Raw genomic sequence first — 26,344 nt, 5'->3', positions numbered from 1 at the left:
CTCACGCGTCTTCAGCAGCTCAGTCCGGAAGCTGTGAGAGGCTGCCGCCTTGTTCCATTTGCAAGTTCCAGTCAGAGTTGCTCCCTAAACAGCAGGAAGGTGTTTGCTGAGCAGGATGGTTCAGTGAAACCCAAGGTTCGAGCTCATTAGTTAGATGAATGGCGGGAGCACGTCTCCTCTCTCTCAAATCCCAGGCACGCTCCCACAATATAATATTTGCTTTTGGGTTTATTACCGCTTTAAATTTAAAAAAGAACTTCAACTTTTCTTCTACAAAACAGATGTATTGTGCATGTAATTGAATCACAATCCCTCTGTCACTTTATGTGTAACTTACCTAATTTTAGCTGTATAATGCAGATTTCTGTGTCTGTAATGTCACTCCTCCTCCTGGCTGAATTTCAAAGTTCTCTGACTTCCTGTTTTCTTCCTTTTCCAGTCCTGATACTACATGTCCCATAATCCTTTGAGCCTCTAGTTTCAGGGCAGACTTTGTGACTTACTTATACCAACTGTGGGAGTTGATGTGGGTGGGTCTAAGGGTTACTGTAGGTGTTTCTAGGTGTTCATGTGGGTGGTGAAAGGGCAGGAATGGAATTATGTTATCCCCGCTCACATTCAATTCCTTTCTGCAGTGAATAACAAACAGGAAGCGATTCTAAAAAAAAATCAAACATTAGACCTAACTGCTCTGTGTAATGGTTTTGCAGAAAGCCGCCCTGATCCTCTCTTTTCCCACTGCCGCTTGCTAAGAGGGCATTAATGCATGCTTGCTCACGCAGCCCACACAGAAAATGTATGGCAATGCCCACCAAACACATCATTCTCATGGTGCCATTTAGGCTGGGTTCACAGCTGTGTGTTTGCATGGTAACCCGCACAGAAAACACACTCTTTGCTTTGCGTTTTTTAAAATGTGCAGCAATTCATCTTGCACTTTCATTACCATTTAGGCTGTGTTCTCATCTGCGCATTTCCGAACACATGGCAGCCCACAATAAAATGTATGCTTTGCCGTGTGTTTCGAAAATGTGTGGCAATGAGTATCATGTTTGCATTTGTTCGCATCTGCCTGTTTCCAAACGCACCGCAATAAAAACACATAGCAATGGGCAGCAGGTGTGGCAACCCACACTAAAAAACATGTACTTTGCTGTGCATTTTGAATATGCATGCAACATGCATCACACTTTTGTTACCATTCATTTGTGTCTGCACATTTCTGAATGCACAGCATCTAGCAAAAAAAAGCACGCTTTGGTAATCGTTTCAAAACAAGCGGCAACCTGCACAAAAAGCATTCGCTTTACCTTGTGTTTCGGAGACGCATGGCAAAATGCATCGCACTTGTGTTACTATTCGTTCACCTGCACATTTCTCAAGGCACAGCAACCCACAAGAAATTACACAGCAAAGTGTTGCGCACTTGCGCTACCATTCGCTTGCATCTGTGTGTTTCCGAATGCACAGCAACATGCAAAAAAAATGAATGCTTTGCTGTGTGTTTAGAAAATGCGCGGCAACGTGCAGTGCGCTTGCATCACCATTTGTTTGCATCTGCAGGTTTTCAAATGCACAGCAAGTTGCAAGAAAATGCATGCTTTGCCTTGCGTTTTGAAAATGTGTAGCAATGTGAATCATGCTTGCGTTGCCATTTAGGCTGCATTCACATCTGTGCATTTCTGAATGAATGGCAACCTGCACAGAAAACACATGCTATGCTGTGCATTTCGAAAAACGCGTGCTGTGCTTGGGTTAACATTTGTTCACATCTGCACATTTCTGAAGGCACCCTGCAAGAAAAAGCATGCATTTTCTGTGCATGTTCTAGTGCTACTTTTGGGCATTTGTTGCATGTAAGGCAGCACATTTAAGTGCATGTTTATGCTTGAAAAACGTGCAAGAAACCGCGAGCGGGAACATGCGTTTTCGTTACACTGAGGTGTGAATAGAATGTGCTTGGGAGGAAGTTTTTGGGCAGCAAGAATAACCAGGAAGGAGAGATGATGGTTAAAAAAAAAAAAACACTGATCCACCAGAGTTGCATAGGGATGATAGTCGCACTGGAAGTCACGTGACTTTCATGTGGCACTAGTGTGAACCAGGACCATCTGTTCAATCCCTCCCAGAATCAGCACAGCTAGCTTTCAGAGCAGGCTGTGAATATGCAGGGGTTTCCTTTTCAATAATGCTGTGATCTGTGAGTGAGGTGAGATTTGAGAGGTTTAGACTCTTCCTTTAGGCATGACTGCGCGTGATTGGATGCTAATTAGGATGTATTCAATCCCACCCACCCTCAGAGCTGTGAAGGAAGTTACATAATTTGCAAAGTCTGACAGTCTACAGAGGGGTGTGTTTTAGGCTCTAGCTGCTACATGAATTGGCTGTGGAAGGGACAGGGTCTATTAGCAGGCCTTACATATTGTCACATGACACAAAGCAACAACTAAACCCAGAATATCAGGGGATCTGCAGGCAACAGAGCAACATGGTGCAGAGGTATGATTTATGCTGGGATTGATCATTTCATTCAGTTCTAGAGAAATTAAAGTTGGAGTTTAGCTTTAAATTTACTAAATAGATTCTGGGCGTATTATTTCAAAATGTGAGCAAAGATTTTCAATTTGTTTTCTTCAAAATGCTGCAACAGACTAGACAGACTATCAGCGGTCTGCATGCTGCAGAGTGGGACCCTTGCTTTCTGTGTCGAAGCAGTGATTCTTTTGCAGAGATTCAACATATCCCCTGGGTCAAAGGCAAAGCTCTTCCCCAGTCATCTGGATTTTATGCTAGCTATCCTGCAATTAAAAGAAGTAATGGGATTTTTTGTTTTTTTTCCCATTAACCACTTACGGACCGCCCGCCGTCGTTTTACGTCACTACTTTGAAGAGGAATATCATTGTTATCGCAGCTTCAAGATAAAAGTGGTCACTCCGGCAGATTCGCCGCAAGATCACTTTTATCGGTGGCGGGAAGAGAGCCGCCACTCTACGGTGCTGTCTGCCGCTTACCAGAGCCGTCGACAGCTGTGGAGGCGATCGTGTCCTGTCCCTGGCTTGGCATGGAGACGAGTGAGGGGAAGATCCATACCACTGCAGGGCGGAAGCGACGTTAAAACGTCACTTCTGCCCATATCTCTTTTTTTTTTCTTATTTTTTCTTTTTCAAATTCTTTTTGCATTTTATTTATTTTAGACCTCAGATCTCATATTTAAGAGGTCCTGTCATGCTTGTTTCTATTACAAGGAGTGTTTACATTCCTTATAATAGGAATAAAAGTGACACAATTTATTTATTTTTTATTTTTTAAATAACAGTGTAAAAAAAATAAAAACGTAAAATAAGAAAAAAAATCTTTTAAACGCGCTTCATCCCACGAGCTCGCATTCAGAAGCGAACGCATATGTGAGCAGCGCCCACTTATGAAAACAGTGTTTAAACCATACATGTGAGGTATCGCCATGATCAGTAGAGCGAGAGCAATAATTCTAGTCCTAGTCCTCCTCTGTAACACAAAACATGCAACCTGTGGAATTTTTTAAACGTCACCTCTGGAGATTCTTAAGGGTAAAAGTTTGTTGCTATTCCACGAGCGGGCGCAATTTTGAAGTATGACGTATGTTGGGTATCAATTTACTCAGCATAGTGTTATCTTTCACAATATAAAAAAAAAATTGGGCCAACTTTACTGTTGTCTTATTTTTTAAGTAAAAAAAGTGTATTTTTTTGCAAAAAAATGCTGCGCAAATACAATGTGACAGGAAGTATTGCAACGACCACCATTTTATGCTCTAGGCTGTTAGAAAAAAAATATATAATGTTTGGGGGTTCTAAGTAATTTTCTTGCAAAAAAACAGTTTTTAACTTTAACACTAAATCTCAGATAGAGGCTTGGGCCTTAAGTGGTTACTCATACTTACCTAGCTGGATGCAGCTTCGGAACGATGCTGCATCTGTCCCCCGCTGCCTCTGCACTGAGAACCGAACCATTGAACATCTCCGATGGCTCGGGTTCTCTCGGCTCCCCGAGCAGAGAGCTGCTGCCTATCAGTCAGCAGCTTTCCTGCTCTGCTGCTCCACGCTCACTCGAGCGATGAGCTGTAGAGGGACTGGCAGCGGGCATCTCAGCGGCTCGCTGAGAGGCTATCAGTCCAGACACCTGGTGGATCCAGAATCCCAGAGTCGGGATGATGCGGTGCCTGGACTAATATTGGTGACATCGGCAGTCCGCTCCCTGCTGAAAACGGGTCATAGGAGTGCAAAACTAATTGCACTCCTGTGACCCATAGGAGAAGCCCAGCCAACCTAGCTCAGGCTGCACTTTTCCTTTAATAGGAAGCTTGTTCTTTTTGCCATAAAATGTCTGGATTATGGTACAGACAACAACTCCGATACATAATTTTAACATGCTCATATGAAGAGCATTGCTTTACTGGTAGTGGCACAGAAAGGAGAAATGGGGGCTCAATTGAATACATTTGCAAATTTGAATAAAACTATGCAGGGAAATAACTTTGGCACATGATTTAGCATTGTTACAGAAATACCTTGATAAAAAAGGCAGCTCTATGGCAAATGAGGTTCAGTAATGTGAATTGTAAAGTTATGTGCTTGGGTGCTAAAAATACACATGCCAAAATACATATTAGATCTAGCTTTTTTGGGAGAATTGCTGATGTAAAAGGATTTGAGGGTGCTTTTAGATCACAGAAAAGTCAATAACATGCAATTCCAAGCCACGACCAAAAATAAGCTAGCAAAATACAGTCAAATGCATTAAAAAGGGCATACATTCCAGAGCTAAACCAATAATTCTTCCCCTTTACAGTTTTTCTTTAAATAATCACAAGTCCATCAATAGCACATGTTCTGGGTTTATCTGTTGAGTTCATTACTATAGGGGAGTTTTCACACGCAGTGTGGTGACGGGATCCATGATTGAACTTGTACCCTATACGCCCGCTTTTGATGGACTTGTGATTTGATCAATTTTTGGACTGTTTATTATGCGCTTTGTGATCATTTTAAATGTGGAACAATTTTCAGTGCTGTTAATGTTATAGCTGGACTGTAACATATCTTTTATTATTTGTGTTATTCATAGTGGCCGCTATTACTACTCATAGTAATGAACATAATTATTATTGGTCTATGAGTGCTGGGAGAGAGGGAATATTTAACTATTGTTTTTTTGATCACTTGTTTTCTTTTGAGTATGTGTGCTTGGTTTATCCTTGTGATGAACACTTCTCAGTCACTGGACTACACTGGCTCCACGTATTCTTGTGGTGTACCCTGAGATTTCCTTGATTCTTTGTCTGAAGCCTTGTGTCACATGGCATCAAGTTTAACTGAAGGTTTACTATGACAAGATTTAAATGGCGTCTCTATAAAATATATATATACTAATTTTCACAAAATGTTTCTTCCTAATGGTAGATTTGGCAGTGTGGAGGAACACTTGAAGTACACCCATGTTCACATGTTGGACATGTCTTTCCCAGGCAAGCCCCATACTCGCGTAGTAAAGCTTTAGCCAATAGTGTGCGAGCAGCAGAGGTTTGGATGGATGAATATAAAGAACTTTATTACCACCGAAATCCTCATGCACGGCTGGTAAGATGTATTGCATTACAACATAATTGTAAAAAGTGTAAATGGGAAAACATGCCTAACCAACAGATAATATACTTTATTGAAGGATTGTTATTTCATCACTGCAAAGCTACTGTCCTTTCTTTTGTAAAGGTAATATCATTATAAAAATACAGTTGCTTTCAACATCTGGAGGCTAGTGCAGGTTATTTTTAGGACCAGGTTCCTGGCGTTGAAAACCAATGTTAATACACTAAGCCTGGAAACATACTTTTATATTTTTGCATGATCTATTTTCAATTAAAATGAATGGAAAGGCATCAAAATGCATGTCAGTGTTTGTAATGTTTAACACACATACTTACATTCTTTAATGTGAATTGATGTGCATTGACATGCAGTGCAAAGTATGTGCATTGACATGCAGTGCAAAGTATGTTGCAATGTGCATTAAATTGCATGACAAGGTGCATTCGGAATTTGAACATATAAGTGTATTAGTTATATAAGTATATATAACATTCTGGTACTAGGCAGGTACCCTAACTGATCTCGCCTAGTTTCAGAAATAATCTTTCTTACCTTTTTTACAAGGTTTAATCACTTGCCGTCCATATAACGTTTATATATATATGGTGACCAGGTGGCTCTGCTGCGCCAGATCATGTATTCCTATCCAGTTTTTACTGCCATCACGATTTTACCAGACAAAGTGAGGAGGACTTTCCTAAAGCAACACAGACAGGAATAAAAATGCTTGTCTTTAGTAGAGTAGTTGTTGTCTGTGTCATTATCACTATGCTGTAATTGCGGTCATTTTATGTCTGGTGAAAGTAAGGCCCCTCTCATGTTCTGTTCCCTTGTCTTCATCTGTTCAGTATTTTTTATTTTATTTTTGTTACAAGAAAAAGCTCCTCCTGCCCTTAACCACTTGCTTACTGGGCACTTAAACACCCTTCCTGCCCAGACCAATTTTCAGCTTTCGGTGCTCTCACACTTTGAATGACAATTACTCAGTCATGCAACACTGTACCCAAATGAATTTTGTGTCCTTTTTTTCCCACAAATAGAGCTTTCTTTTGGTGGTATTTGATCACCTCTGGGGTTTTTATTTTTTGCGCTATAAATGAAAAAAGACCGAAAATTTTGAAAAAAAACGCATATTTCTTGGTTTCTGTGACAGAATTATGCAAATTATTAATTTTTCTTCATAAATTTTGGCCACAATTTATACTGCTACATATCTTTGGTAAAAATAACCCAAATTAGTGGATATTATTTGGTCTTTGTGAAAGTTAGAGAGTCTACAAGCTGTGGTGCGAATCGCACAAAATTGATCACATCTGATGTACTGGTGGCCTATCTCGCTTCTTGTGACCCAAACAAGTCAGGAAAGTACAAATACCCCCCAAATGACCCCTTTTTGGAAAGTAGACATTCCAAGGTATTTAGTAAGAGGCATGGTGAGCTTTTTGATGTTGTCATTTTTTTCCCACAATTCTTTGCAAAATGAAGATTTTTCATTTTCTTTATTTTTCTCCACAAAATTGTCATTGTAATAGGTTATTTCTCTCACGTGGCATGTGTATACCACAAATGACACCCCCCAAAAAATTCTGCTACTCCTCCTGAGTATTACAATACCACATGTGTGGGACTTTTTCGCAGCCTGGCCACATAGAGAGGCCCAACATGCAGGGAGCGCCATCACGTGTTCTAGGAGCATAAATTACACATCTAACTTGTTGACTACTTATTACACTTTTGAAATACCAGGACAATGACACGTGACACTGATGACAGATGGCACTGATACGTGGCAATGATGACACTTATACGTGGCACTGATGACAGATGACACTAATATGTGGCACTGATGACACGTGGCACTAATACGTGGCACTGATGACACGTGGCACTAATACGTGGCACTGATGACACGTGGCACTAATATGTGGCACTGATGACACGTGGCACTAATACGTGGCACTGATGACATGTGGCACTAATACGTGGCACTAATACGTGCCACCGGTGACAGATGGCACTAATACGTGGCACCAATGACACGTGACACTGATGACAGATGGCACTGATAAGTGGCATTGATGACACGTGACACTGACAACAGATGGCACGTGACACTGACAGGTGGCACTGATGACAAATGGCACTGATACGTGGCACTGATGACAGATGGCACTAATACGTGGCACTGATGACAGATGGCACTATGTGGCACTAATAACACGTGGCACTGATGACAGATGCCACTTATACGTGGCACTGATGACAGATGGCACTGGGGACAAATGGCACTGACAACAGGTGGCACTGGGGACAGATAGCACTGCGGGCAGGTGGCACTGGGGTGGGGTGGATTGCACTGGGGTGGATGGCACTGGGGCGGATGGCACTGGGGCGGATGGCACTGGGGCAGGATGGCACTGGGGCGGATGGCACTGGGGCAGGATGGCACTGGGGCAGGATGGCACTGGGGGGGGGCATGGCACTGGGGGGGGTGGCACTGGGGGAGGATGGCTCTGGGGGAGGATGGCACTTTTTATTAAACTTTTTTTTTACTTTTTTTTTTTTTTTTTTCTTTTTTACACTGACGGCTGCTGCAGCCGTTCTTCTCTCCCCTCTCACACGCTGTCTGTGTGAGGAGGGAGAGCGGCGCTGAGAGATGATCTCATATGTTTACATATGAGATCATCTCCCATTGGACACGCCGATCACGCTGTAAACGGCCGCTGTGATTGGCCGTTTACAGCGATCTGTGTTTGCCTGTCCCCGGGGGACACGGCAAACACAGAACTTCCGCGATGCGCGGCGGCGCGCATTGCGGAAGTAAACACCAGGCCGTCCAGGGACGGCCAGGCACGGGAAGCCGCCCGCCCTAAGGCCGGCATTCGGCTATAGGGCGGGCAGGAAGCGGTTAACCACCACCCCCCATGCTGAGGGCATGTGGCCTGGTATGTTTAAGGAGGGGTTGAGGGGCTCGCTTGCCCCCCTCCTTTTCTGGCATCCTCAGACAAGGGTCTGGTGTGAATTTTTTTGGGGGTGGGGGGACCTCACGCCATTTTTTAAAATGTTTTTTGTACGCGGTTCCATACCAGATCTGAAAAGCTTGGTATGGTTGGGGGGGGGGGGCGCCCACAGGGGAAAAAGTGCAACTATCACTAGAACTAGAACTATCATGAATAGCAGTAAAAAAAAATTATAAAACTAGAAAAAAATGTTTGGCTTAACATACAATTTAACATAATCTAGGAAATATGATCTTAAACCCCTACCCCATCTTACAATGAAGTAGGCCTTACATTAACCTATAGTAACCCCTAAAATTAAGGTTGTACAAAAATCATCTATCAGTGTATGGACAGAGATCTACTAACCTTTATTCTGCTGCTTACTTACCGTATATACTCGAGTATAAGCCGAGATTTTCAGCCTCTTTTTTGAGGCTGAAAGTGCCCCCTCGGCTTATACTCGAGTCACCGCTGTCTGACTGCTCGATCAGCGTATCGAGCAGACAGACGGCGGACATTAAAATTCAAAAGCCGCGCCTCCTTCTCCGCCTCCGATAGGCGGAACACTGAATTTCCCAGCAGTCAGTGTTCCGCCTATCACGGACATCCGCTCATTCTCATACTACGGACGAGTATGAGAGGATGTCCGTGATAGGCGGAACACAGGCTGCTGGGAAATTGAGTGTTCCGCCTATCACAGGCGGAGGCGGAATTTTGAATTGTAGAATGGCCGCCGAGAAGAGCGGCGATCCATCGGCACGGCACGGGACGGAGGAGGCACGGGACGGAGGAGGCACGGCACGGAGGAGGCACGGCACGGGACGGAGGAGGCACGGCACGGGACGGAGGAGGCTCGGGACGACGGCGGCTCGGGACGGCGGCTTGGGACACAGGTAGGCTGGACACACACACAAGGCTGCACGGACACACACACACACACACACACACACACACACACACACACACACACACACACACACACACACACACACACACACACAGGGATGGATGGATGGATGGATACACACACACACACACACACAGGGATGGATGGATGGATGGATACACACACACACACACACACAGGGATGGATGGATGGATGGATACACACACACACACACAGGGATGGATGGATGGATGGATACACACACAGGGATGGATGGACGGACACACACACAGGGATGGATGGATGGATGGACACACACACAGGGATGGATGGACGGACACACACACAGGGATGGACGGACACACAGGGATGGACAGCCATGTCTCACCCTCGGCTTATACACGAGTCAATAAGTTTTCCAGTTTTTTGGGGGTAAATTGGGGGCCTCGGCTTATATTCGGGTCGGCCTATACTCGAGTATATACGGTACCCTATATCTGTCCTGAATGCAAGCAGTCCTACACATAAATCATGCAGTGCCAGAAAAAAAGGCTTGATATGATCTTAGAAACTTTTGCAAAAACATTTGTTTTGAAACTTTTAGTGAGTGTTCACTATCAAAACCTTTCCTCCTTGATTTTACTATGTTATCTGAAGCTGATTTTACTTACAATTTAATCAAGAGCTCTCTTTCAGGAGCCCTATGGAGATGTGACAGAGCGAATGCAACTCAGGGAGAGACTGCAGTGTAAACCTTTCAAATGGTTTTTGGAAAATGTATACCCCGAGCTCCATGTACCCGAGGATAAGCCAGGCTATTTTGGAATGGTAACACTTTATCTCTGATAAATCTAAAACTAGGAAAGCCATCTAAAAGTGACTGTATCTAAATGACATGCGGCGAATCCATACAGCAAAATCATTTTTGTGCCCTCTGATTTATTCCTGTTCTTAAAGCATAACTATCACTGGAGCCTACTTATAGTTCTCAATGGAAACAGAAGTCCCTGCATTGTTTATAATCATTGTATCATAAATAACTTTCTGTTGAGCTCTACAGTAGTAAAACCATTGTCTCCTTATCCGTGGAAATATTGGCTTTTTTTTATTCTGTGAAACTCTGGAGGTCACAGCACATTGCTCCCCCAAAAACCCTCCTTGCTCAAATCAATTAGAGCAAAGTCTCTAAATATGGAATTCCTGATTATATTAAAATGATCTATCTACCCAAGTTACTGTATGGTCTAGTAAACTCCCCTTGCACAATTCCTAAGTCTATCTTTAACCGCTTGCCGACTGGCTCACGCCAATATACGTCGGCAGAAGGGCATGTACAGGCAGCTTAACGTTCAACATTTGAACTCCGGAAATGGAATAAGACATTCCATAAAATCTGGAGTAAATGGATAGCTAGTCCTCTGACCCTTGCCCCAGAGTGAATACATTTAATGTAAACTCTTGGTCATGCTTCAATGTGCTGATCTCCACTATTGACCTATGAAGTTCACGCTGCTAATATGATATACTTGCACCTCTACAATTCATAATCACATGTGATAGTGCATTGCTATTTGTTTATTGACTGAAAAAGTGTACTGCCTGCTGATGTATATCAATGAACAACCAAAGTTTTTTTTTTTTTGGATGTTGGTTTGTGTTTAAACCCAGTAAAAATATCTTTAAAAAAATAAAATAAGAGATCTTCTTTGATCTTAAAGATTGACACTAAGTAGCTGCCAGTTCACTGTTAATTTAAGTACAGTACCTGATAACCTTTATTTACCATTTTTTTTCTTTTTAAGTTGTTAGTCTTTGTCACTATGGCCTAGTTCACACCACTAGTTATGCGATTTGACAGTTAAAAGTAGGACAAAACGCACCCCTTTTTCGGCAATGGAACTTTTCAAACGGTTCCATTGAGTTGCAGGGACTTTGATAGAGGTCCCTGCACTGTTTATGTGCAATTTCAGTGCGATTTGTAATGACATCTGTTAAATGAAGTAGCACAGATGTCAGAAAGCCGCAAATGATAGTTGGCTTTGACGTCACACTGAAGTAGTGTGACGTCAAAGCTCCACCGGTGCGAACCAGGGCTTTTACTGTACCTATTTAGGTAAAACTTCCTATTTTCCTATTAGGAATAGTTACAGTATATAATACCAAGGATTTTTCTGAGTTTTTAGTCACCATCTCTTTTAGTAATGGGAACATTTTTGACTTCTTCTGCAGCTCAAAAATAAAGGGATGGATAACCACTGCTTTGACTACAATCCTCCTAGTGAGAATGAAGTCACCGGACAGAAAATTATCTTGTACCCATGTCATGGTATGGGGCAGAATCAGGTAAGAACGTAGTTTACTTTCTTCATGCTAAGCACACTGTATAAATGTTTAAATTCTGTTCAGCTCTACCTACATGTTTTAAAGAAAAATGTGGGTCATATTTTATTTTTTTAAATGTATATGTTTTTAAAGTGATTGTAAACTATCACCTTGTAAGACAACCCATTCAATTGAAAATAGAAATGAGAGGCAAAACATTTGTGTCTAGATATGAGAAAACATTATAAATACCCCCCCCCCCCCTCTTTTTTTTTAGAAGTGATCACGTTCCCTCTGTTTCCTCTGTTTCCTCTGTTCTCAGCTGCGTAAAAACTGGGGTAGGAGAAGCAACAGTACACTGATATTCCCAGTGAAAGGCTGTGCAGGGGATGGGAGGGGTGTCAATGCTCCAATTGTGCTATAAAATGTTATCACCTGCCTGTGTATTGAGCTTGTTGGGGTTTATATTATTATAGACATTGTTAATTTAATTTACTAAGTAATCACAATTATCCACTTACACATAAAAAAAAACAAAAAAACATTTGCAAAGGTAACTTAGAATAGTCAATGTTTGGGTGCTGAATGCTGTGGATCTTTGTGCTAATTCAAGTGGTGCAAGAAAAGACTAAGGCTTTGTCCCTTATCTAAATCCAAAAACAAAAATGTAATAAGTTGCAACTTATTTTTTCTTTAGGCTTTTTCCCCCCTTTAGTTTTACCTGGCATTCTTGCATATACAGGGTAACATACTTAGTTCCTGTGGTGGCTTTCCCCACTCCTCTACAGTTTCCCAGAGCTGAAGGACGCAGTACCGGGGGCCACCAGGGGGTGTCTCCCAGCAGCCAGCAGATTTCAGTAATTAGGCTCCACCTGATTTTGGCTATTGGAAAGGTAAATAACCCCTCCCTTAGTTAGTTCCACTCTTTGGATGTATATCCAGAAAGTCAACATGTTAGTTACAAGCTAATGGCTGATGCTGCAGCCATCAGACTGTTCTGCTTGTTCAGCTGACTCCTAGCTTGAAAGTGATGTGGCTGTATACCTGCAGATTCGCTTTCACAAAGTGGGCAGTAATGTATCACAAGAGATATACAGTATCAGTGGTGGCCCGTAATATACGCTTCCGGCCCCCTAATCTACATGCAGGGCACTGGACGCATGGTTCCATTGCATTTTTTTTATCCTTTTAGAAGCACATGATTAGAGCCAGAGGCTCTAACAGGCTTCAAAAAAGGGTTGGCTCCGAGCCCACCTAGTTGTGTGACAATAGCGAATGAATATTCGCTATTGTCTTCCTTATTCTCCTCCCGAACAATCAAGACGAAATCGGGACGAAAAGAGAAGAGGTCCTATTGGCTGCCAAGGAGGAGGAGATGCTGTCTGCCGCTTGGAGGAAGTGCTGCCCACAACCTAGATGGGGTAAGTACTGGTGACTGACCAGGGGGACAGGGCGGGTGGATTGTTTTATGGCTCATCCCCTCTCCCTTCCTGGCAAACTCTCACAACAATGAGAGAGAGCTGTGCATGATGTCCTAAGCCTAGGCTAATGACCAGACAAGAAACAGGAAGTGGGCTGTGTAAGGTATTTAAAGGGGCGTCCAAGCCAAGAATTAGTTATTTTTTTAAAGCTGCTGATTTTTAATAAGGACACTTACCTGTCCATAGATCTCGCGATGTCGGCTGCCCCAAGGACGATTCGTCCAGCGAATCGGCTGCCGGCGCCGCCATCTTAACAAAGGGAAGCAGACAGTGGAGCCTTGTGGATTCACTGCCCATTTCCTACTGCACATGTGCGAGTCGCACGGCGCTTTGTGAATGGCCCCGTTGTTTTCTGGGACACACACATGTCTCAGAAGGCAGCGGGGCCGCTCACCGAAGAGGAGGAAGTGCAGAGGGATAGGAAGAGGCAGATTAGGAAGACTGCCTAGCAACAGCGGTTTCAGGTAAGTTAAAAGGTAAGGTAAGTTAAAAAAATATATATTTTTTTAAGATTATTAATGCATTTTTTTTTTGAGTGGCCCTCCACTTTGATGGCAGGAAAAAAACTAAAAAAGTTTTGCTATCCAAAGTTAAAACAAGGGCAGAAGATTTACTAGATGGAAAGATGAAAAAATTACTGAAGGTCCACTTTAACCGCTTGCCAACCAGCCGGGGTCATTACACTGCGGCAGGTGGGCGCGGCTGCGTGAATCTCTTTAGGTGTACGTCGGCCGCTTTAAGAGCTCTAGGGGGCCACGTGAAGCCGATGCGCATGTCCTCCGGCGACCTGCGATCGCTTCAGAGTGAGACAAAACAGGGATCTGTCAATGTAAACAGACAGATCCCCGTTCTGTCAGGGAAGACAGATCAGGGATAGCGATCTCTGTCTACTCCCTGTCAGTACACAGTTATGCCGCGTACACACGTAGCGGACTATCCGATGGACTTAGTCTTGCGGACTTCCCGCCAGACTGTCCGTCGGACTTTCCGAACGGGCTACTTGCCCACACACGGCACTTTTTCAGCGGACTAATACGGCGTACTAAGTCCGCCGTACTATCCGCCCTACTTTTGAAATGAACGGACTCGCCCACACACGCGGAGGAAAGTCCGCTCATTTCGAGCGCGTATCCAGGTAGGCGGGGCCCGCCAAGGAGACGTCGCTGGCACCGCCACCTGGTATGGACTTAAAGGGGAACCCTAACGCCTAAAAAAAACGGCGTGGGGTCCCCCCAGGTCCACAACAGACCCTTGTCCAAGCACGCTACCCGGCCGGCCAGGAAAGGGGGGGGACAAGCGAGCGGCCCCCCTCCTGAGCCGTACCAGGCCGCGTGCCCTCAACATGGGGGGTGCCTTGGGGAAGGGGGGGCGGCGCGCCCCCCCCCCCCCCACCCCAAAGCACCTTGTCCCCATGTTGATGAGGACAAGGGCCTCTTCCCGACAACCCTGGCCGTTGGTTGTCGGGGTCTGCGGGCGGGGGGCTTATCGGAATCCGGGAGCCCCCTTTAATAAGGGGCCCCCGGATCCCGGCCCCCCACCCTATGTGAATGAGTATGGGGTACAATGTACCCCTACCCATTCACCTGTGAAAAAAAGTACAAAAAAACAACAACACACAAGATAAAATAGTTTATTGCACCGCTCTGGGGGTCTTCCATCTTTGGGGGTCTTCTCGCCGGACTCCTCCGATATCTTCTTGTAGCTCTTTTGCTAGCGGAGGAGCCCGGCTTTCTTCGTCGCCGCGGCCTCTTCTTCCGACTTCGGGGGTCTTGTCCCCCTCTTCGGTTCTTCTGCCGGGCCACCGCACCTTCTTATAGCTCTTTTACAGGCGGTGGCCCGGTCTTCTGTCGCCGCCGCCGCCTTCCGTTCTTCTTCTTCTCCTGGAGATGTTGACTCGATGCTCTCTCCGGCCGCAATGCCAGGGACGCGCTGCGCGGCGACTTATATAGGGACAAGGGGCGGGGCCATCGGTTGATGTCACATGGGTTGATGTCACATGGTGACCCCGCCCCCTTACGATGTCACAGTCCCGGAGGATGCTGGGACTGTCGCCATGTGACATCAACCCATGTGACATCAACCCATGTGACATCAACCCATGTGACCTCAACCCATGTGACATCAACCGATGACCCCACCCCTTGTCCCTATATAAGTCGCTGCGCAGCGCGTCCCTGGCATTGCGGCCGGAGAGAGAGTTGAGTCAACATCTCCAGGAGAAGAAGAAGAAGAACGGAAGGCGGCGGCGACAGAAGGCAGAAGAACCGAAGAGGGGGACAAGACCCCCGAAGTCGGAAGAAGAGGCCGCGGCGAGGAAGAAAGCCGGACTCCTCCGCTAGCAAAAGAGCTACAAGAAGATAGCGGAGGAGCCCGGCGACAAGACCCCCCAAGACGGAAGACCCCCGGAGCTGTGCAATAAACTATTTTATCTTGTGTGGTGTTGTTTTTTTTGTACTTTTTTTCACAGGTGAATGGGTAGGGGTACATTGTACCCCATACTCATTCACATAGGGCCGGGATCTCGGGGGCCCCCTTATTAAGGTAGCGTGCTCGGACAAGGGTCTGTTGTGGACCTGGGGGGACCCCCACGCCTTTTTTTTTGGGCGTTGGGGCTCCCCTTTAAGTCCATACCATGTGGCGGGGTCAGCGACGTCTCCTTCGCGAGCCCCGTCTACCCGGAGACCCGCTCGAAATGAGCGGACTTTTCTCTGGGCGGGAAAAGTCCGTTCATTTCAAAAGTACGCCGGACTGGCATACACACGGCCGGATTGTCCGCCGAAATGCGAGTCCGGCGGGAAGATTGGAGTGCAAAACTACTTTCTAAGTCTGCCGTACTTTCGGGTCAAAAAAGTATGCCGGAGGCTACACACGGGGGGATTGTCCGGCGGACTTGAGTTTGCCGGACTTTTCCACCCGATTGTTTGATCGTGTGTACGCGGCATTTGAAACACTTCCCTAAGGAACACTTAACCCTTGACTGCCCCCTAGTGTTAACCCCTTCCCTGCCAGTGACATTTAATCAGTAATCAGTGGCTATTTTTCGCTATGATAGCTTTATAAATGTCAATATATAAAAATATGAAAAAAAATTCCATAAATCTATCCCCTATTTTATAGACTCTATAACTTTTGCGCAAACCAATCAATATACACTTATTGTGTTTTTTTTTTTTTTTGTAACAAAAATATGTAGAAGAATACATATTGGCCTAAACTGATGAAGACATTTTGGGATATTTATTATAGCAAAAAGTAAAAACTATTGTGTTTTTTTTTTTTTCTTTTTCAAAATTGTCACTGTTTTTGTTTATAGCACAAAAAATAAAAACCACAGAGTTGATCAAATACCACCAAAAGAAAGCTCTATTTGTGAAAAAAAGTAGATAAATTGTGTTTGTGTACAATACCTCTTGACCACACAATTGTTAAAGTGATGGAGTGCCGTATAACAAAAAATGGCCTGGTCATTAGGGTGGAGAGGGGCAAATCCTTCTGGTTTTTAAAGAGGAAGCAAACCCTGCTCACTGCAAAGCCTGCAAATGTAAAGCATAGTGGGCGAGTATGCATCACATAGTAGCCCATTATGTGCCACTTACCTGCAATGTCCCCTGTGTAGGCAGCGTCCATCTTTTGGCCCCTCTTCCTTCCGTGATGTCATCATGGAGGAATGGAAGAGGACTCCAGTGGTGTGTGAAGCTCTGGTGAACTCCATGCCCAAGAGGGTTAAGGCAGTGCTGGAAAATAATGTTGGCCACACAAAATATTGACACTTTGGACCCAATCTGGACATTTTCACTTAGGGATGTACTCACTTTTAGACATTAATGGCTGTGTGTTGAGTTATTTTGAGGGGACAGCACATTTACACTGTTACACAAGCTGTACACTCACTACTTTACATTGTAGCAAAGTGTAATTTCTTCAGTGCTGTCATATGAAAAGATATAATAAAATATTTACAAAAATGTGAGGGGTGTGCTCACTTTTGTGAGATACTGTATAATTCTACTTTAAGGCAACAGAATAAACCTCCAGTTCTCCAAACATATGATGATTCAAATGCACCTGCTCTTTATACACTGGCATGTGAGGACAATCCATTACATAAAAAAACAGTAGAACACACATAAGCATCAACAAGCTGAAAAGCATAGAGGAAGCATTGCTATTATGACCAAATGGGATAACATTCACCACAGGAATATGCAGCGCCTACATCCCACCTTCCACAGCTATGCACAGAAAACTTCTCATATAGATGGGCCGAACACCCCCCACCCCCATTGGGTTTGCAGCAGAACATGCAAACAGGCAAAAAATTTGTTTGAACACGCAAACACTGTTAAAGTCTATGAGACACGAACATGAAAAATCAAAAGTGCTAATTTTAAAAGCTCATATGCATGGTATTGTCGTAAAAAGTGTTTGGGAGCCGGGTCCTGCCCCTGGGGACATGTATCAATACAAAAAAGTTTTAAAAACTGATGTCTTTTTCAGGAGCAGTGATTTTAATAATGCTTAAAGTGAAACAATAAAAGTGTAATATCCATTTAAATTTCGGACCTGGGGGATGTCTATAGTATGCCTGTAAAGTGGCACATGTTTCCCTTGTTTAGAACAGTCTGACATCAAAATTACATTTCTAAAGGAAAAAAAGTAATTTAAAACTTCTTGCGGCTATAATGAATTGTTGGACCCGGCAATACCGATAAAAATTCATTGATAAAACGCCATGGGATTCCCCCACAGGGGAACCCCGAACCAAAATTTAAAAAAAAATGTGTGGGGATCTCCCCAAATTCCATACATAATTCCTTCAGGTCTGTTATGGCTATTAAGGGGAACCCTGCGCCAAAATGAAAAAAATTTAAAGGGCGTGGGGGTCCCCCTCAAAATCCATACCAGACCCTTATCTGAGCACGCAACCTGGCAGGTCGCAGGAAAAAAGGGGGGGCGAGAGAGCGGCCCTCCCTGCTCCTGAACCATAAAAGGCCACACTGGGAGGGTGCTTTGGGGTAACCTCCAAAGCACCCTCCCAATGTTGTGCATCATCTTTAGAAGAGGCTTCCTTCTGGGACCAATTTGATGATGTGTGCAGCATATGGTCTGAGCATCGACAGGTGGACCTCCACCACCCCTTTAACCTCTGCATCAATGCTGGCAGCACTCATACGTCTATTTCCCAAAGACAACCTCTGGATGTGACGCTGAGCATGTGCACTTAACTTCTTTAGTCAACCATGGAGAGGCCTGTTCTGAGTGGAACCTGTCCTGTTAAACTGCTGTATGGCCTTGGCCACTGTGCTTCAGCTCAGTTTCAGGGTCTTGGCAATCTTCTTATAGTGTAGGGCAACATCTCTTCTTTTCAAATTCTCAGAGTTCTTTGCCATGAGGTGCCATGTTGAACTTCCAGTGACCAGTATGAGGGAGTGAGAGTGATAACACCAAATTTAACACACCTGCTCCCTATTCACACCTGAGACCTTGTAACACTAACGAGTCACATGACACCACAGAGGGAAAATGGCTAATTGGGCCCAATTTGGACATTTTCACTTAAGGTGTACTCACTTTTGTTGCCAGTGGTTTAGACATTAATGGCTGTGTGTTAAGTTATTTGGAGGGGGAGAGCAAAGTTACACTGTTATATAAGCTGTACACTCACTACTTTACATTGTAGCAAAGTGTAATTTCTTCAGTGTTGTCATATGAAAAGATATAATAAAATATTTACAAAAATGTGAGGGGTGTGCTCACTTTTGTGAGATACTGTATAATTCTACTTTAAGGCAACAGAATAAACCTCCAGTTCTCCAAACATATGATGATTCAAATGCACCTGCTCTTTATACACTGGCATGTGAGGACAATCCATTACATAAAAAAACAGTAGAACACACATAAGCATCAACAAGCTGAAAAGCATAGAGGAAGCATTGCTATTATGACCAAATGGGATAACATTCACCACAGGAATATGCAGCGCCTACATCCCACCTTCCACAGCTATGCACAGAAAACTTCTCATATAGATGGGCCGAACACCCCCCACCCCCATTGGGTTTGCAGCAGAACATGCAAACAGGCAAAAAATTTGTTTGAACACGCAAACACTGTTAAAGTCTATGAGACACGAACATGAAAAATCAAAAGTGCTAATTTTAAAAGCTCATATGCATGGTATTGTCGTAAAAAGTGTTTGGGAGCCGGGTCCTGCCCCTGGGGACATGTATCAATACAAAAAAGTTTTAAAAACTGATGTCTTTTTCAGGAGCAGTGATTTTAATAATGCTTAAAGTGAAACAATAAAAGTGTAATATCCATTTAAATTTCGGACCTGGGGGATGTCTATAGTATGCCTGTAAAGTGGCGCATGTTTCCCTTGTTTAGAACAGTCTGACATCAAAATTACATTTCTAAAGGAAAAAAAGTAATTTAAAACTTCTTGCGGCTATAATGAATTGTTGGACCCGGCAATACCGATAAAAATTCATTGATAAAACGCCATGGGATTCCCCCACAGGGGAACCCCGAACCAAAATTTAAAAAAAAATGTGTGGGGGTCTCCCCAAATTCCATACATAATTCCTTCAGGTCTGTTATGGCTATTAAGGGGAACCCTGCGCCAAAATGAAAAAATTAAAAGGGCGTGGGGGTCCCCCTCAAAATCCATACCAGACCCTTATCTGAGCACGCAACCTGGCAGGTCGCAGGAAAAAAGGGGGGGCGAGAGAGCGGCCCTCCCTGCTCCTGAACCATAAAAGGCCACACTGGGAGGGTGCTTTGGGGTAACCTCCAAAGCACCCTCCCAATGTTGTGCATCATCTTTAGAAGAGGCTTCCTTCTGGGGCCAATTTGATGATGTGTGCAGCATATGGTCTGAGCATCGACAGGTGGACCTCCACCACCCCTTTAACCTCTGCATCAATGCTGGCAGCACTCATACGTCTATTTCCCAAAGACAACCTCTGGATGTGACGCTGAGCATGTGCACTTAACTTCTTTAGTCAACCATGGAGAGGCCTGTTCTGAGTGGAACCTGTCCTGTTAAACTGCTGTATGGCCTTGGCCACTGTGCTTCAGCTCAGTTTCAGGGTCTTGGCAATCTTCTTATAGTGTAGGGCAACATCTCTTCTTTTCAAATTCTCAGAGTTCTTTGCCATGAGGTGCCATGTTGAACTTCCAGTGACCAGTATGAGGGAGTGAGAGTGATAACACCAAATTTAACACACCTGCTCCCTATTCACACCTGAGACCTTGTAACACTAACGAGTCACATGACACCACAGAGGGAAAATGGCTAATTGGGCCCAATTTGGACATTTTCACTTAAGGGTGTACTCACTTTTGTTGCCAGTGGTTTAGACATTAATGGCTGTGTGTTAAGTTATTTGGAGGGGGAGAGCAAAGTTACACTGTTATATAAGCTGTACACTCACTACTTTACATTGTAGCAAAGTGTAATTTCTTCAGTGTTGTCATGTGAAAATATATAATAAAATATTTACAAAAATGTGAGGGGTGTGCTCACTTTTGTGAGATACTGTATATTTAGGTAAACCGAATATTGATGTGTACACCTCCCTTTTGCTATTACACTTAGATGTTATGGTTTCTAACGCCTTATACATATTTGACACTACAGGTTTTCTTGCCTTTTTGGAGGACGGGATATTTAATGTGAGACCTTATCTCCCTTTATAATGCACAGTGACTCTGGCAAAAAAAAACAGCAGAGCATGCTCCAATTTGCTACAGCAGGGGAAAAAAATCCTTCCTGATCCCCCAAGAGGCAACTTTACCTATAAATATTAGTACCCAGTTATATTATGTACATTTAGGAAAGTATCCAGGTCTTTCTTAAAGCCATCTACTGAGCTGGCCAGAACCACCTCTGGCGGGATCTATTCCACATTCACAGCTCTTACTGTGAAGAACCCTTTCCGTATTTGGAGAAGAAATCTCTTTTCCTCTAGACGTAAAGAGTCCCCCCATGTCCTCTATGTTGACAGTAAAGAGAATACTTCAACATCAAGTTCACTATATGGACCCCTTATATATTTGAACATGTTGATCATATTCCCCCTTATTCTGCTCTTCTCAAGAGTGAATACATTCAGTTCCTCTAACCTTTCCTCATAGCTGAGCTCCTCCATGCCTCTTATCAGTTTGGTTGCCCTTCTCTGCACTTTCTCCAGTTCCCCGATATCCTTTTTGAGAACTGGTGCCCAAAACTCAACTGCATATTCCAGATGAGGTCTTAGTAATGATTTAAAGGATTTAAATTTTAAAGAGCAAAATTATATCTCTCTCTCTCTGGAGTCCATACCTCTCTTAATTCAAGAAAGGACTTTGCTTGCTTTGGAAACCGCAGCTTGGCATTGCATGCTATTATTGAGCTTATGTTCTACCAAAACCTCCAGATCGTTCACTACGGATTCCTCCAGTTGTACTCCCCCTAGCGTGCATGATGCATGCATATTCTTAGCCCCCAAGTGCATAACTTTACATTTCTTAACATTAGTGTTGAGCAAACCCGAACTTTTGGGATTTTGGGCCTGAACCTGAACAATTGACTATAGGTTCGGGTTTGGTGTTCGGCAACGTAATGACGCATTTTAAAAAGCCCTGCAGCAGCCAATCAACATTCGTTTAACTGGTGTGCCCTTAGAAGCCATCACAGCCATGCCTACTAATGACATGGCTGTGATTGGCCAGTGCATCATGTGACCCAGCCTTTATTTAAGCTAGAGGCACACAGCACAGCACGTCACTCTGCTTTAGACAGTGTAGAGAAAGGTTCCTGTCTGCTGTTCTGGAGAGTATAACATAGGAGTCCTGATTCTGAAATCTATTCTAATTAGTCAGTGATTTTACACTGCACTGAGAGAAAAGATAGACAGTGTAGGGCAAGGTTCCTGTTGGTGCTTTTGAGGGAGAGAGAATTATCTAGGAGTCCAGATTCAGAAATCTATTCTAATAACTCAGCGATCTACACAGCTTTACCTGGTTGGGTCTTTTTACACTGCCATGAGCACAGAGCCAGAGAAAATCAAACTTTTATTTGCAAGCTCAGTGCACTAGCACTGCATAAGTTACTGTGACATACACCCTGTACATACTCTGGGTGTATTCTGCTATTGCAAAAACACCCATTTAGTGCAAAAAAACAAAACTTTGCAGTGTTTGCTGCATATGTGGAGGTGTGTGTTACACAATTTATATATTTTTCTTCTATTTGCGATTCTAAAAAAAAATTCTAGGGCAAAAACATTTTTTTCCATAGCATTTTCGCCATTTCTGCAGCTCTAAGATACACATTTACATACTCTGGGTGTATTCTGCTATTGCAAAAACACCCATTTGGTACAAAAAAATAAAACTTTGCAGTGTTTGCTGCATATGTGGAGGTGTGTGTTACACAATTTATATATTTTTCTTCTACAAAAACATTTTTTTTCCATAGCATTTTCGCCATTTCTGCAGCTCTAAGATTATAAATTTTGAAAATATGAGGAGAATGTCAAAGGGACGTGGCTCCGGTCGGGGTGCTGCTGGTGGAGCTCCTGTTGCAGGGAGAGGACGTGGTCGATCTGTGCCAGCTACACGCACAAGTGAAACACCTTCCTCAGGTGCAAGAAAGACGACAGAGCCCGCAGCGGTGTTTGGTCGGGCCTAATGCGGCTGTACGAATGTTGAGGTCAGGACAAGTACAGGCGATAGTAGATTGGGCTGCTGACAGTGCCTCTGGTTCCTTGACGTTGTCTCCCACCCAGTCTCCTGATGAAAGATCAGAGTTGGCACCTGCAGCCAATGTCCATCAGTATTTCACATCACCCCCTTGCAAATCAGCCAAGCAGTCTGAGCCCCAAATCATGCAGCAGTCTCTTCTGCTTTTTGATGACTCTGTTAGCAGGGTTTCCCAGGGTCATCCACCTAGCCCTGACCCAGAAGTGGAAAAGATTGCGTGCACTGATGCCCAACCACTTATGTCTGAAGATGAGTACATGGGAGGACCATCGCAGCACGTCTGGGATGATGACGAAACACAGGTGCGAACTGCTGCTGCTTTCGCAATTGTGCAGACCGACAAGGAGGGCAGGGGTGAAGACTGGGTGGAAGATGATGTGGAGGACGATGAGGTACTGGACCCCACACGGAATCAGCATCATGCAGGTGACCAGTGTAGTAGAGGCGGTGGTCGCCCAGAGCCACCAGCACAGCAGAAGAGGGAGCAGGGTGCAAAAGTGGAGCGTCCGTCCCCTAGACAGTACACTTGCTACTGCCCAACACAGCAAGGGACCGAGCACACCAAAGCCAGGTCCAAGGAGTTCCCTAGCGTGGCAGTTCTTCAGACAATGTGCTGATGACAAGACCCGAGTGGTTTGCACGCTGTGCAATCAGAGCCTGAAGCGAGGCATAAACGTTCTCAACCTGAGCGCAACCTGCATGACCAGGCATCTAAGTGCAAAGCACGAGCTGCAAAGGAGTAGACACCTCAAAAACCAAGAAAGGTCTCTGGCTCCTCCTGTTTCCACTTCTGCTGCAGTCTCAGCCTCTTCATCCACCTCTGTACTGACAGTGGCATCTGCCAACCCGCAAACAGAGGATCTGCCAGCAACACTACCACCTGGGTCACCAACCATCTCCACAATGTCCCATGGAAGCGTTCAGCTCTCTATCTCCCAAACACTGGAGCGGAAGAGGAAGTACCCCCCTAGCCACCCGCGATCCCTGGCCCTTAATGCCAGCATTTTAACCACTTCAATACCGGGCACTTAAACACCTTCCTGCCCAGACCAATTTTGAGCTTTCAGCGCTGTCGCACTTTGAATGACAATTGCGCGGTCATGCTACACTGTACCCAAATGAAATTTTTATCATTTTTTCCCACAAATAGAGCTTTCTTTTGGTGGTATTTGATCACCTCTGCGGTTTTAATTTTTTGTGCTACAAATAAAAAAATACCGAAAATTAAAAAAAAAAAATGTTTTTTTTTTTGTTTCAGTTTCAAAACTTTGTAAATAAGTATGTTTTCTCCTTCACGGATGGGCACTGATGGGGCTACACTGATGGGCACTGATAAGGCGGCACTGATGGGCACCAATGAAGTGGCACTGATGAGGTGGCACTGATAGGCGGCACTGATAGGCGACACGGATGGGCGACACGGATGGACACTGATAGGTGGCACAAATTGGCACTGATAGCTGGCACGGATTGGCATGGATGGGTGGCACAGATGGGCATGGGTAGGCGGCACAGATGGGCATTGGTAGGCGGCACAGATGGGCATGGGTGGGCACTGATAGGCGGCACAGGTGGGCACTGATAGGTGGCACAGGTGGGCACTCATTAGCGGCACAGGTGGGCACTCATTAGCAGCACAGGTGGGCACTCATTAGCAACACAGGTGTTATACTGTACTAATGGATGCCAATCAGTGCCAAACAATAATGCATGCCAATCAGTGATGCCCATTGTGGGCACTGATTGCCATCCATTATGGGCACTGATTGGCATCCATTGTGCCTGACTGGCATCCCTGGTGGTCTAGGGAGGATTACCTCTGCTGGGCATCCCTGGTGGTCTGGTGGCGTCCCTGGTGGTCCAGTGTGGGCATCCTCGGGGGGGCTGTGCTGATAATCGATCAGCACAGACCCCCCCTGTCAGAGGAGCAGCCGATCGGCTCTCCTCTACTCGCGTCTGACAGACGCGAGTGAGGAAAAGCCGATCACTGGCTCTTCCTATTTACACTGTGATCAGCCGTGATTGGACACGGCTGATCACGTGGTAAAGAGTCTCCGTCGGAGACTCTTTACCGAGATCGTAGTTGCCGGGTGTCAGACTGACACCCCGCAACAACGATCGCGGCGATGCGCGCCCCCGGGGGCGCGCAGCGGCTCATAATCCTGATCACGTCATATGACGTCCAGTTAGGATTATGAAACCACTTTGCCGCCGTCTATTTGTAATAGGGCGGGCGGCAAGTGGTTAAAATTCCTCGCCTTTGTTCCCATCTCAAATGCAATGGAATGATTGGACCTCCATGAAATGGTCCAATGAGTTATCTATTAACTTCACACGTAGAGATTGGGAAACAATATACACAATTGTACACAAAGGGTCTCTGAATGTTTACGCACAAGAAAATGCTTATAAACTCATTACCAGATGGTATAGAACCCCTCTCAAACTCCATCATATTTTTCCTTCTGTATCCTCACAATGCTGGCGATGTGGAAATGAACACGGCTCTTTATTGCACATATGGTGGTCTTGCAGCAAGATCCAACCTTTCTGGAAGAAAGTTCAAGCTTTAATACAAACCATCACCACATACAAACTAGACTACACACCAGCACAATTTCTTTTACACTATCCTGCAAAACCAAAACGTACCTACCTGCACTCATTGACTATGCACATGATCATGGCAACTAACATGTGTATCCCTAGAAAGTGGCGCTCATCTACCCCACCATCAATAAAAGATTGGTTAGAGCGCATCCAAAGAACTGCTGAAATGGAAGAATTGATCCATCAAGCAAGAGACACCCCTTCCAAATTTGTACAAACGTGGTCATGCTGGCAACACTTTACCACCACACAAGAATATCACGCTTTGCTTACTGGATGAAGGAAATCTACCTCATTATTTAAATAGATTTACCAAGTCATGACTATGCTTGAATCCTTTTCACACCTCTACTAACCTTTTATATTTGAATATATAGTCGCATTTTCTTACTTTAGAAAACAACTGTTGTATTATACACTGAGCTCCTTTGGGAGACTCCTACCATATTTATACCTGTTGATATCTGCCAACACTCCTGGATATTACTCTCCTTCTAAGAAACCTTCTCTCCAACGATACTGTCCCTCCCCCTCTCGGATGGACCTTTCAAACTCCTTATTATTTTTTTATATTTTTTCTCTTCCTCCAACATATGATAATTTTGGATCCTTATGATAGGCACATAGTTTTGTTGCAGATTCTGTTTATTTTGTGTTATTACTTTCC

General features: G+C 44.4%; 1 protein-coding gene across 1 annotated transcript in view; it reads left to right on the top strand.

The window, feature by feature from the left end:
• The window catches only part of GALNT12 (polypeptide N-acetylgalactosaminyltransferase 12), a 323,293-nt gene that overhangs the window by 241,208 nt on the left and 55,741 nt on the right, over nucleotides 1–26,344 (top strand). Inside the window, exons 6-8 of the mRNA XM_077491945.1 lie at nucleotides 5,440–5,616; nucleotides 10,211–10,342; nucleotides 11,744–11,857. Coding sequence (XP_077348071.1) covers nucleotides 5,440–5,616; nucleotides 10,211–10,342; nucleotides 11,744–11,857 — 423 coding nt within the window. The remainder of the gene's footprint in view (nucleotides 1–5,439; nucleotides 5,617–10,210; nucleotides 10,343–11,743; nucleotides 11,858–26,344) is intronic.

This window comes from Lithobates pipiens, unplaced genomic scaffold, assembly GCF_037356315.1.
Source record: "Lithobates pipiens isolate NorthernLeopardFrog02 unplaced genomic scaffold, aLitPip1_a1.2 Scaffold_19, whole genome shotgun sequence".
In the NCBI taxonomy this organism is placed as follows: Eukaryota; Metazoa; Chordata; class Amphibia; order Anura; family Ranidae; genus Lithobates; species Lithobates pipiens.
The sequence above is the reverse complement of the archived record's forward strand: the minus strand, read 5'-3'. Positions and strand labels throughout refer to the sequence as shown.